Source organism: Biomphalaria glabrata, chromosome 10 (genome assembly GCF_947242115.1).
Source record: "Biomphalaria glabrata chromosome 10, xgBioGlab47.1, whole genome shotgun sequence".
NCBI lineage: Eukaryota > Metazoa > Mollusca > Gastropoda > Planorbidae > Biomphalaria > Biomphalaria glabrata.
In genome coordinates this window covers 44,306,348-44,320,426 of record NC_074720.1, presented here as the reverse complement: position 1 = coordinate 44,320,426, position 14,079 = coordinate 44,306,348, and the positions used below count along the sequence as shown (strand labels likewise).

At 33.5% G+C, this 14,079-nt stretch overlaps 1 protein-coding gene across 2 annotated transcripts; it reads left to right on the top strand.

The window, feature by feature from the left end:
• Positions 1–63: 63 nt before the first annotated feature.
• LOC106065189 (nuclear pore complex protein Nup50-like) lies at positions 64–13,836 on the top strand. 2 transcript variants are annotated; one of them, XM_056044465.1, is made up of 8 exons: positions 64–183; positions 2,624–2,703; positions 2,851–2,940; positions 3,851–4,358; positions 6,465–6,626; positions 7,786–7,858; positions 8,264–8,382; positions 9,538–13,836. In XM_056044465.1, exons 2-8 carry the CDS (start codon positions 2,635–2,637, stop codon positions 9,744–9,746), a joined length of 1,230 nt encoding a protein of 409 aa, XP_055900440.1. In that variant the 5' UTR covers positions 64–183; positions 2,624–2,634; the 3' UTR covers positions 9,747–13,836. The 2 variants fall into 2 exon arrangements, with proteins under 2 accessions (XP_055900440.1, XP_055900441.1); XM_056044466.1 differs by lacking the exon at positions 64–183 and adding an exon at positions 2,272–2,385.
• Positions 13,837–14,079: the final 243 nt, after the last annotated feature.

Sequence of the window (14,079 nt, the reverse complement as noted above, 5' to 3'; positions counted from 1 at the left end):
AAACTAGCTTTTTCTTTTTTTTTTTTCTTGCGGTTATTTGCGTTAAAATGTTTACCAAGCACTCTTCACAGCAAAAGGTTGGAATGCAATCTATTGTACTATCAAATAATTTAAAGACCGGATTCTCTTATCAATGAATGTGCGTGTTTCCTACATTAATGTTGATCTAGAGGAAGATCAAGTGTAAGAAAGTTATTCATGGTTAAATTTATTTAGATCTAAGTAATGTTTACTAACTTACTAGATCTAATTTTGCTAGGACCAATTCGCATAATCGCTAGATCTACTTCTTCCCTAGCCTAGATTAAGATTAGTGATTAGATAATCAAAATAGATAGTCTAGACTACTCTAGACCTAGGCCTAGAACTAGAGAATAGATAATACTAATAATAGAGTCAGAGTCTAGAAGTTGTAGAATAAGTAGACTAGTCCAGTCTATATCTATAGATCATAGATGATGATGATACTCAAACTCAATGATAGTACTAGTAGACTTAAATAAAACTAAAAGAGATCTATTCTAGATCTACTACTCAGTCCAGTCTACTGATCTAGTCTACAGTCTAGCACTAGCACTGTAACTTACAGTGTAAGTGTAGCAGTGCTGAGTGCAGTACTGCCAATACTAGCACTAGACTAGTGCAGTCACTAGACTAGTAGAGCCAGGAAAACCAGTGACTTGGCAGAATTTAACTTTTAAGTCATCGGTTAATATGCATGACTAAGCCTTAGGGCTTAGGACGTAATCATCTTCTTTTTTGAAGTAACGTCTCTACTCTGTAGTGTATTAGTATTATATAAGTCAAGTTAATAAGATAAGATTTAAGGTCACTACTAGTACTAGTAGTAGTACTAGATTATAGATAGATAGGTCTAGTACTGTAGTAGTATAGAGTTTATAGACCTAGAAAAAAATCTAGTAGTAGCAGCTAGAGTAGATTGTACTCAATTCTAGCAATTCTACTGCTACGCTAGATCTAGATAGATTGTCAAGACTCAGATTCTGCTACTCACTGCTAGCAGCCTAGCTGCTACTTATTATGAAGGCGCTGAATCAGCCAAGAAAACTAGGCTAGATTGTAGATATTGAATCTAGACTTATTATAATGATCTAGATGTGACTTATCTAGATCTAGACTACAAGAAAAGTAATAATTTTTTCCCACATTCATCACATTGAAAAAGGTGCCAGAAGGAAAAAAAAAAAGCACTAGTCTTGATAGAGACTAGATGTAGAATTTAGACTCGCCTAAAGACACTAAAGTAAAGTATTAAAATCAATAAAGTTTTATAAAGATAAGATTGTAAATGGTCTACTAAGATTCTAATCTACATAACTCTAGACTTAAGTGTGATTAGGGCTTATATGCAGATCTGATTTAAGCCAGCAGTTTTCAAAACTATTCTAGAAAGAATTCTAGATATATATTAATTTGACATAGATTATGATAGATTCTCCTGCACTGTTATGCTTATTGGGGAATTGGATGGCAAGCTGTCATAGACATAAAGATATCTCATCTGTTGCTAGCAATGTTTCCAGCATCTTTCCAACTGGTTTCAACTACTTGAGGTCCTCTATAACGTTAATAAAGGTTACAAATATAAGGTGCCAAGTTATATATGTTCAAGCTCTCTTCAGAGCTTATTTATGTTTCGTCATATATTCTTCACCCTTTTCTCATTAATAACCTTGGTACCATAGTGCTGCTATTACATGTTACATGTCATGTCATGCTTATTTATAATTTGTTTCAGTATTAAAAGCTTTCAACTCATTTTTGCTTCAATAGTTTAATTACTTCCACTTCTGAATTTATCTTTTTGTAATGTTTTTATGTCATCTTGTGGTATTGTAGGAGAGAGATAGACGCAAGTCAGTGATGATCTTTGTCTTTGAAAAAAAGCCTTGGTCTCAAATATGTGTAGATCTTAAATCTAGAATTTTTTGTGATCGCGATTATAGAAAGGAATCTGGGTGGGCTCTGGGAGAGGCTTATTTAATTGTATAAACCTTGGGTAAAGATGCGAGATAGCAATGCTGACATTAAAGGTTCTTTTTTGGGGACCTGGATGGTTTTGGTAGATGTCTAGTTCCTGGTAACTGCTAGATGATTGGAGGTCCTCCATGGTTCTAGCCCTCCTCGGAGATTGTGAATGTTTCAACATATTTTCTTCACCATCTTCTCTCAATAACCTTGGTACTTAAGTGCTGCTATTGTTATATATAATGCTTATTCATTAATTTGTTTATCAAGTGGTAAAGTGTTTGGCTTCTGAACCAAAGTTCAAATCATGGTGAAGAATGAGACTTTAAACGTCAGGATTTTTTGGAAATTTTTGAGTTCATCCAACTTAATGAGCAGCTGGCGTGCATTGGCAAAGTAAGTCATTGTGCTGGCCACATGACACCTTTGTTAATTGTTGGCCATAGGATTAGATGAGCTTTACATCATTTGCCCCAGACATTGCAAGGTCTGCAAGAGATACATTTATTTTCTAATTGTCTGCAAGAGATACATTTATTTTCTAATTGTTAGGCAGTCATTAAATGTATACTTTGTGACACATGTTTATATTCAGTTGAAATATTCAAACTGGACTTTTCGTGCTTGTTTTTAGGTACAACAACTATGTCCAAAAGAGGTGCAATATCTGATCTTAACGACAGAAACTGGGACGAGGAGGAAGAGCCAGAAGAGGTTTTTATCTCTTGAATGAATTTTTAGATTAATATCCTGTCTACTCAGCATTGATAAGTTTTACTAATTAAATGCTTTAATTAAAATATGCATAATGGATCCTGCTATAATTTTCTTTTTCAACGTATCAAATACTCTTTTTTTAAGGCTGGAGTATTTCAACAAGCATCCGACACAGTTTTACAACAAAGAACTTTTAAGAAAGCCAAAAGAAGAGTTGTGCCAGAAGATAACGCTGTAAGTTTCAGCTATGTTTATTTTTCTTTCAGTAGTAATACAATAAAAAAAAAAAAAAAGAGGCATTGCTTTGAAGTTTTGTGATTAAGGAAGACTGCAATTATTTAGCTGTGACGCCCCACATAGTTACGCATAGGATGGCTGCCTGGACTGTCATTCAGATTTATGGATGGTCCCAGGTTCAAACCTGGCCCGACCCGACCATATTTGACATCGGAGTCAACAAATAAGCTTGCTGTGGCATTCATACTCTCCCGCCTTGACTACTGCAATGCCATGCTAGCAGGTATACCCGATGACAAAATAGCCAAGCTGCAACGTATACAGAACAACGGTGCTCGAATAGTCCTTAGAAAAACAAGACAAGATTCTGTTTCTGCGTATGCTCCATTGGCTTCCTGTGAAACCAAGAATCATCTACATGATGGACACACTTTGTCATCAGTGTATATATAACAATTAAATGCCCTTATACCATAACGAACTGATCACTCCATATGTCCCTGGGAGAGCCTTGCGCTCAATGGACTCAACGCTTTTAGTGGTGCCTCGTTTCTCCTTCAAAAGCTACTGTCTGCGGGCGTTTTCAATGGAACTCACTCCCCATTGATCTCAGACAGACAACATGCTACACCACTTTTAAGAAGAACATTAAGACCTATCTGTTTAAAACTTTTTTTAGATTAGTTTGTCATGTTAGCTCTTGTGTTTGTGTTTGTAATGTTATCACAGCGCCTTGAGCCTACATTTTGTTTGTTAACACCGCTTTATAAATAATAATATTATTATTATTATTATATCTGATTACATTATTATATCTGATTACATTGCTAGCTACTTTAGCATAAAGTTAATACTTGAAATGGTTTCCTAAAATAAAATTGTTTACAATGTGACTTTATTTTAACAGATTGCAAAACCTGCTGCCTTTGGTGGATTTTCTGGTTTCGGGCTGAAACCAGCACAAAGCAAGGCTGCTGATTCATTCTTTGGGTTCAAGCCAAAAGATAGTGACGAACAACGGCCGCAGTCGACAGGTGGAGCTGCATCTGTCAATGGAAGCGAAGAGAAGAGTTACGCAAGCCAAAGAGATTCTAAAGATTCTTACCTAAACTTTTTAAAATCTTTGAATGAAAGTGTTTTATCCTGGATAAAGCAACACGTGGAAGACAATCCTTATATTATACTGACTCCCATTTTCAAAGACTATGAAACCTATCTCAAAAATGCCCAGTCAGAAGGCTGCACTAATGTGACTGGAGCTAGAGACATAAAAAGTAATGACAATGGAAGCATCACTTTAAAAACAACAACTGCTAGTCAGGAGAAAGGGCTAACATTTCCATTACCCGTAACTGCCACAGATTCTTCCACAACAAAAGCTCCCAGCATTCCTAGCTTTTCCAGTAATATTACAAGTGAGTAAAAAAAAAAATGAAGTGGTTTTGTTTACAGCTATGTTTGTATACTTTTTATATTCTTATTTATTAGCAGCACTTTTCAGCCCTATTTTCTTTTAATTTGACATTTTATTTAATCTGAAATTTAGATTTTCTTTTCTTTCAATTAACAGTGTCTTATTAAGGCATATCAATTTGAGGCCTAAAAACTGCTAAAATTCAAATTTATGCAAATCATGTGGAAGCAAAAATAATGAGTCGTCTTTCATCCTGTTCCCTGATACTGATTTAAAGCTCTAAAATACATGTTTTGGTCTCAATTTCTTATTTCTTCAATCACCTATAGTCTGTAGGTAGACCGAAGTCATATATATGCTATTTTTTTTTACATTAACTTAGCCAACCCATTATGGCTTTTATTAACTCTTTCTCTCCGTAATTATTTACCACATTCTGGTGGAATCAACGTTGGTATCGTCAGTTAGGAGAGAAAGAGTTAAAGTATTCTATTGTAGGACCAGAGTCATCCTTTTTTATTTTTTCTCTTCATCTATAGATTTATCATGGATACATTAATGGCATTAGTAAAGGCAGTCTAAGTTAAAGATTTTCTGTCCACAGATCTCATTTCAATAAGGGCCGTGTCAAAATTTTAAAAAATGTATATAATGAAAATAATACTGATATAAGCAACCCAGTAACTTTGATGAAAATGCCTTGTCCAATCATCATGATGTTATAAAAAAATTTTTTTTTTTTAATTTACTTTGTTGACATTTCACTATATTTGAGATATTTCTGTTTCTACTCCCCAACTACAGGTTATAAAAAACAAACAAATATTTAAAAGCTTACTTCTTCCTTAAAAATATTGATACAAATAATAACAGCGCCCTGAATGTTATTGTCAGGGTTGTGTTAAAGCCTTAGCTCGTTTGCCTGGGCCCCTGACATTCAACAGGCACCTTTGTGCTTGCAATAAACAGTCAACAATATATTAACAGTATAAATGTTTAATGAGATGAATAGACTTTATGATGTAAAATTGATAAAGTAATATCCTTGTAGTTACACGTTTTACAACATAATTGTTATATTACTTAAATAATCGTAGCACATTTACAAACACAACACAACACACTGCTGACTCGACTCTAGTATGATAAGTATCTAGATCTAGTGTAGACTTCGAATCCCATACTAACTCCCTGTAGAGACAAAAGTAAAGACAAACTATAAAGGTCTAGTATACTATGGCATTGAAACAACTGCGAAATGCAGTCATGCCTTAGATACTCACCCTAAACAGGGGAACACAGAAGAATCTCAAAAAACGTTACACCAGCATAACAAAACCACTCCATAAGCTTAGGCAACAAGCAAGGCAACAAAGAAAGTGTGTTCAAAAATTGTGCACTTAATAAACATTGGTGCTATAATACCATAACCTACGCACCGACAGTTATCTTTGATTATATTCTTAAATAACAAGAATTACCAGCGCTTAATCCTCTGATAGCTATGGTTGTCATCTACTTTAATGAATAATCAAGTTGAAAAGGTTGTCATGCTTTTCCCTATATATACAGCCTAACGTTGTTTCTGTGATGTTAAGTAGTAATTTTTATATAAAAACATTAGTTGTTGAAAAGATTGAATGAAAAACAACTTAAGCACAATAATATTTTGATAAGATAATAATAAAAAGTTTGCAAACGTCCACCAAAACCTAAACCCACTAAGGCTCATTTAATATGAAAAACAAAATTTAATTATAAGAAGTTTAGAAGAATAACCAAAACTGGAGGTATATTTTGATATGAACAATATTGTTTTGTGTGAAATAATTAGGTTTGATTGGAATTTGAAAATTACACATTTCATATTTCATTCAAACAAATTTCTCGGAGCTAAAAAAAAATATATACATATATCAGTTAAACAATATTTTTTATAAATCAAAAATATTTTTGATGTCTCATTTTTTTATGGTGACACACACTGCTATGACTAGTTTTGAAGCAATATCCACAATGGTCTTGGCCTAATGATAGCACACTGTTTAGTTTTAGGGGGTCAATAGTTTTGACTAGTAATGGAATACATGTTAAATATGTTTGCCAGCTTCATTCAAGTTTGGTCAGAAAACAGAAACAAGTACATCTGCTACACCAACATTTTCCTTTGGCTCAACAAGCGCTCAAAAAACTGGATTTTCCTTTGATTTCAAGAAAACATCACAAGATTCAACTAATACTGGAACTTCTCAAGAAGCTGATACTAAAGGTGAGAATTTGAGAGTTATTGGCTGTGGGTAAGGACCCTTTTTTCCCTAAGAAATGTTCTGACATGCTTAGGAAAACATACTTCAAAACATCATTCATGGTGAACCTCTAACACTTGAAGGCATGGGCATAGCAATGTTGTTTTTTTTTGGGTGGAGGTTGGATTAAAATGTAATGAAAATGAAGAAATGTGAATATATATATACATATATATATATATATATATATATATATATATATATATATATATATAATATATATATAATATACAATTTTATTCCCTATATATATATTTTAGATTTACTCTAAATTTACTTAATGAATGTTTGCTACAGCTAGTCTGTTTTGTTTTTTTCTCGGAAGTAGTGCCTTGTACCTATAAGTCTTTTGTACACTAGAGTAGGTTGTTATGGAGTTAATGAAATGAGAGTTAATATATTTGCAATATAATTTTTGAGGTGAAGAGATAGTAATTGTACAAAAGTTTTCCAATTCACCAGTTTGCCTTCCTACAAATGTGTTCACACAAACTTGGTTTAGTGAACTGGTAGAAGACAAAGATGAGACTATATTAACATTATGTCGCTAATCCTACTTTTTATTAAGATCTTTGTCTTCAAGTTGTTCTCTGTTGCTTGAATTCTTGTTGATTTAATTTATTAATGGAGCACAGTGACTAGTAGAAAACAGGTTGGTGTGTGTGAAATATTTTGTGGGGTGGTGAGTGTTTGACACCCCACCCCGTCAGCTGAGCACCAGTCTTGACTACAGCTGGTTACACCTCCCCTTTCTCTTGCAATCTGCTAACTTCACATCATTGAGAATAAAATAATTCCATTAATAGTCATTAATAAAATAGATGATGACACCTTAGTTAACCAAAAGTGTAATATTGTGTCTGTGTGCACTTGTGTGCCTTATTAGTTGAGTGACCACACAAAATAGTTAAGTTCATTAACCATTTGATCTTTGTGTTCACATGACAATTTTTTATCCCTCTAAGATCTAACCATAAGTAAAAGCAAATATATTAGTAATGGTCTATTTATTGAGAAAAAGAATAATGAACTTCAAAAATGCATTTAATGGAAAATCTGTTTTCCGCCGTTCATTTATCATTCGGTCCTTGTGTTCACTTGACTATTTCTTATGTTTCTAAGATGATGAAGACTATGTCCCACCCAAACCAGAAGTCAAAGAGATAGTAGAGGAAGGAGCACTCTTTTCTATAAGGTAAAAAATGTAATTTGGTTCATAGAATGTTAGGCTTCTGCTAAACAGATCTGTAAAATCACTTAATAGTAAACTCATTTTGATTAACTGGGTCATAATACTCTTTATTATAGTTTAGCATGTGATTATCTAAGCTCAGTAAAGAGACAAGGAATTCTTTGAGCTTGTAACCTTTACAAATTAGATTTATGCTCTGTATTTTGTATGCAGTATGTTTTTACATCATGTCCTATTTGTACTTAACTAATATGCAAAGTATTTTGTTCTATTTGTACTGAACTAATGCAATGTCTTTTGTTCTATTTGTACTGAACTAATGCAATGTCTTTTGTTCTATTTGTACTGAACTAATGTAATGTACTTTGTTCTATTTGTACTGAACTAATGTTCTATGTTATTGAACAGGTGTAAACTCTTCCATCAAAAGGAAGGCCAGTGGGTGGACAGAGGTGTTGGAAATCTACATTTGAAACCTGTTCAAGAGGAGAAGACTCAGCTCTTGGTCAGAGCAGATACAAACTTAGGTGGGTCTCGATACATTGCCTTGCCTTGTCAGTACTCTTGGTCATGGTGAACGATAATTTCTTGTTTCATCTTTAACGGAAGAACTCCTGCATCAATATTATTGGGTGCCCACAAAGTTGCTGGGCCGTTAAGAACATTTAGATAACGTTTTTTTTTTGTTGGGTTGATAGACACTCCCTTTAATTCAGAAAGTAACATTAATAGAACTACATATTTCTTGGCTTTTTTTTTTTTTTTCAAGAAGATTCATATCGACAGTAAAAAATGCACAGGCCATGATTGCTAGCTCGAATACAATCAACACAATAGACATGACCTTCTGACAAAGTGCACAGCAACATTTCAGACACCTTGTAGTTTGTTGCTTTTGAACAAAAAAATTTGCTTTATTCATGCTCTGTATCCTGTAAATGTGTAAACCTTACGATTGATTTCCAAAGTTAGTAATGCTCATTTACAACTATGTTATACAATTATTTAGCTATTTTAGGCTGACAAACATTATCTGCCAGGCTTCAGTCTACAGATATAGTTTTAAATGCCTGTAATGGTCTTATACATACACTGCTTCATGTACTAGGAGTTGCTTATTTAGATACTTACAAATATATTGTTGTATGATTAGTCCTGTGGTTAAATATTTTTAAACAATTGCATATTGCCTATGTGGGAAGCATGGTCGAGAGGCTAAGTAAACTTGAACTTGGCTTGGCTACCTATGAAAGGGGCTCGAGGTTCGACACCCTTGAGCAGAGTTGTGTTTAATGAGCGCCTAAAGGCAGCACGGAAAACCTCCATAGCGCTCTTTTTTTTTTTTTTTTTTTTTCAAAATGGCGCTGCACTGTGGCGACGTGCAATTTGTGCTTACATTATTCATTATTATTTCTTTTGTTCCCCTGGCAATCAAATCATTAAATAAGAACAATCTGATATAAACTTTGTCACATGTAAATTATGAGTGAGTCTGATGTGAATGTACACTTTGGTTTCTTATAGTTATAATGTTTTTTGTTTGGTGTAATGCACAAATTGTAAGACAAATTTCCTTACGGATAATAAAGATTATTATTATAAAGTAGCGCTATATAGAAGCTATAATTTATTTAATTTATTTATATGTGTTGTTGAGCTATAAAAAAATGATCTGATTTCAGGCAATATCTTGCTGAATATAATGATGACCTCCACAATGCCATTCAATAAGCAAGGCAAAAATAATGTTGTGTTCATGTGTGTGCCCAACCCACCCATCGATACCAAGGGAGGCGACACAACACCGGTTCCAATGCTGATCAGAGTCAAAACTGAGGAGGACGCTGAGAAACTGCTGAAACAAATCAAAGAAAGACAACAGCTGCTTTGATGTAGCATTTCTTCTAGGGCATTTTTTGAAATAGACATAAGTGAAAAAGTTGACCAGGAACACTGATTGACAGTATAGAAATTTAGTTAAATTTAGGGTAGGACATCATGTGAGTTGGAACACAAATAACATTTTCAAGGTTGTAAAAATATTGTAATGTATGGTTAAAATCTTAGGGTCAAACTTAAAGTTCTACTATGCAACTGTGAGTAGTTACTCCCAATTTTTTGTTGATTGTAGTAAAAAAATTTAATGACTTCCTCAGGCAGTCATATCCAAGATATTTGCATTAACTTAACTACTGGTACTAATACTACAATAAATATTTATCATTGTACATTTATAATTGGTTTTTGTTCTGTCATTGATAATACATAAACAGGTTCTAAACTAAGAAAATCTTATGCTTGCACATAAATTGTTTCTTAGTGTTTACTTTGGATGAGTTTTACTTTTGGTTGCGATACAAACTTTTTTATTTTAACAAGACTATTATTTTTCCTTTATGAAGCCTGTTACTTTTAATGTACTTTGAAAGAAAATAGATTTTTCCTACAAATATTTGAAACTTTGTGTATCAAATCTCATTGACCACATGAAAATGTGCATCCTCTAATTATTGCAAAATCTGTCTATAGAGATCAATTTACTGATCACAAATTATTATTTTTTTGTTATTATTACCAATATGAATAAATTTGTGAGTCTGTTAATACAAAAAAACTGTTTTTTAAGATTCTTGAATCATAATCACATTGGCAATACTAAGAATGTGCTTTGAAATTTTGGATAATTCTGATCTGTACACATTTGTGATGATTCTCTGTTAATAGTTTAAAGGGAAACTCCGATGGTTTTGACAATTTTTGATATAATATGTGTTTTGATTTACAGATAATGAATATATTCTTCTTTTTTTTTTATTTGCAATAATAACTTAGTAATTGATGTTTTTCCGACGTAATTTTCCTGCACATCCAAAACAGTCAGACTTTCACCAGGTTTCTATGTGACGTCACACAGGTGTTTTAATCTTCTGACTTATTGTATAACAGGAGACCATACAGCAAAGTTTACATTCTCGTAAAAGAAATATATCTTTGTCTATGCAGTTAGATCTAGGATCTTGTAAGCAAAGAAAAAATGCGTATTAAAAGTAGATTTACATGCTTGACTAATCACGGCAGTGTGTATTTTCTCGCCAGACCACTCAACACACAACAAACACTATCGCTTGGTTGTCTTGTCATGACCGACTACACGTAGTCTCGACTAGCCATACACTGACCAGCTTGTTCGAATCATTCAGACACACGATCTATTTACTTCTTGGGATAGGGAGAGGCTTAGATGAAAATGTTACTTTTTTTTCTCGAGTTGGTTATCCTAATGCTTTTGGATCTATCTATACATGTTTATATATATAACTGTATCATAGCTCTGGACTAGGCCGTCACTAAGCCTAACATCCTAACAGCTACTGTAAGAATGAAGCGATACGATTGGTTAAATCAAGTTTCTCTTTCAGTATTGTTTAGGGAAGTGACGCATGAAATAACATAAAACAAAATCTCGCAGAACCCCGTTTTTTTTTGGGGGGGCGTGAAGAATTTTCTATCTAATTTATTAAATATAAAATTTTCTGACCATGTAAATAAAAAATAATATAATGTTTACTATTACAACTTTTTACGCAGAATTTAAATAAGTCAATAACTAAAATCTGAAAAACTATCGGAGTTTCCCTTTAACAGTTTAGCATGTCATACGCTGGTTCTGTTGATCATTCTTTAAAAAAAAAACCTATCAGTTGTCTTCTGTGTTTTCTGTTTTACCAACCATTCCTCATTTTATATTAAGCCTGAGAAAAAGTCCAGAAGGTTAAGTGCTCTCAACTAAGTTGATGCTTACTTTTAAGACAGCCCATGTTCTAGCTTGAGAGACATTCATATATGTATATGATAAACCAGTCATGGGACTGAACGGCAAACTCAGAATGAAAATCAAAGGGTCATAGGAAGAAGTTGCAAGTTGAAAAATAAAGGAAGAAACTTTGAAGATATATATATATATATATATATATATATATATAACACTCTGCAAATAGGTAAAGAGGACTGAAAATAGTCTCAATATGTCTGATAAGCTAAGTGAGATCCTCCTCCTAAACAAACAGCCTCCTACTAAAATGAGTAGTTTTCTGGGTGTCTTTGGCCATCTTGTGATGTAAATTAGAACATTATCAGTAAAAATTATAGTTACATCTAGAATCTCCTGGACAATGTTGATATACCAGGTGTGCCAGTCTTAGGATATGTTTTTTGCTGTCAGGTTTTTAATTGCACCCTAAAAACCTGCTTATGCTTGTACTTTTATAGGTATGCCCATTGCTTTAACAATAGCTTCATAATCCTATTGGTTACTTGTAATCTCCATCAAGCCAGCATTAGAACAGTGGCTTTATCAGCATCAGTTTCGCAGTTGTTCACTTTTGCAGCCACCTCAAATTGTCATTAATACATCGACCATGAAACTGTCCAAGTGAAGACTTCAGGCTTGACCTTTTCCATGAATGGTTTGAAGCTTTGTCCTTATGCATTGAACTGGACTCAGCTTATCCTTAACTGACTGGATCTCGTTGTTCAGAACCTGAATCTTTTATTTTGCGAATGTCCTCCTATGATTTAATTCAGTAGATGACCTCTAAATTCTTCAATGTCTGATTTTGTCAGTCACCATTGTTCACATTGAAGTTGCTCTTTTGATTTCTGTATCATGCTTGTTACTTTCCCTCAACATTTTTTTCCTTAAATTCATGACCTCTTAAGTGTCAGTTACATCTGCCTTCTTTCAAGGCACCCCTTAGGACTTTTTATTTCCTGAGGCAGCAATCTCCTGCCATTTAACTCTTTTCTGATTTCATGAATTCTGAGATAATTTCTGTGTCTTGACTCCAAAGAAATACAATTCAGTATTATAATTTAAGTAATATAATATAAATATCTGTGGCATTTTATGTCTCGGAAGTCAATCTTTTCCCTTTGCAACTTCTTGTGTGACTAAAAAGGCCAGTCCTTGATACACAGCTGAGGTCAGAGGTTGGGCATCTGTAATCACCAGGCGCTGTCGCATTTTCACCCTTCTTTCTACTAGTTTTGTGTGTGGCATCTGCAATCCGGGACAATTCCTTTATGCTTGCTCTCCATGTGGATCTGATGCCACTTTTTCCCAGCTGTTAGTGTCGATTTTGAAGAGTTTCATGTCGCGTTTGCATACACCCGTATACAGTAAAAGTGGACGACCAGCGGCTCTCCTGCCTTCTGTTAGATCACCAAACAGAATGTCTTGTCATATAAATATTTATAATACACAAAGTATTAAATGATGCTTCTGTAGTTTGTCAGTAAGTTAACAAATTAATTTAGCATATGCATAAATTTAATCCTGTTATTGAATAAGATAATTCACTTCAGATTCCAAACTGCTAAATTAGAAAGAATATTTATTGCTGCAAGATGGCAATACAATGAAGATCCTATTTTTGTACTAAACTGCTGTCATGAAATTATTTCTATTTGCTCTGCTCTACATTTCTTGTTAAAGTATGAAGTAGAAGGAATGCAGTAAGCAAGGGTAAACAAGTGTTATTGTATATGTCACTATATGAAGTTTACACAAAATAGTTTTAAATACCAGTGGAGATGACTCTTAATGATTAAAAAAAAAGTTTGTTTTTTTTCTCATGAAACTACATGCTGGTGTTCTACTTTTGTACTTGAACATATGTTACAATCTCAGAGCTTTAGGGTTAATGAGATCCAATTTTTTGATTGAACATGAAGTATGAAACAATGAGGTCTAGAAATCATTTTTGCTATGACCTGAAACACATTGACAACTTAGAAGGTTGAATGATAGGCTAATTTATCAGTGGACCTTCAAGGTTGACTGTTCAAACTGTTACACTCATGACATGAAAGTGTAGAATGAATTGTTGGTGCAGTAAATATAATTGAAAGAATGATGATTATCAAACCATAGATTATATAAAATTCTATGTGATCTATGATTAAACATTACTTTAAAGCTGTGGCTGTTTTTATTGTTTATATTGAACTAGACATGTTTTCATTATCCAAGTAAACTCAGCATACTTAGCATTAATCTTACCATGTTACAAATGGTTAATAAAGTGGTCTTCCACTTTCTACATGTATCTCAGCTAACCATACCAAATACTATTTTGATGGTTGCCTACAGTGAAGCAGCTTCGAACATAAAATATCATCTAAAAAAAATTAACACCTGTTCATTTTAATTAACTCTACTTAGT

Excerpts from the sequence above, each read along its gene's own strand:
- LOC106065189 (XM_056044465.1), top strand. The coding sequence starts at position 2,635 with ATGTCCAAAAGAGGTGCAATATCTGATCTTAACGACAGAAACTGGGAC. Across the intron at positions 7,859-8,263 it reads GGAGCACTCTTTTCTATAAG|GTGTAAACTCTTCCATCAAA; the intron begins GTAAAAAATGTA and ends GTTATTGAACAG. Across the intron at positions 8,383-9,537 it reads CAGAGCAGATACAAACTTAG|GCAATATCTTGCTGAATATA; the intron begins GTGGGTCTCGAT and ends ATCTGATTTCAG.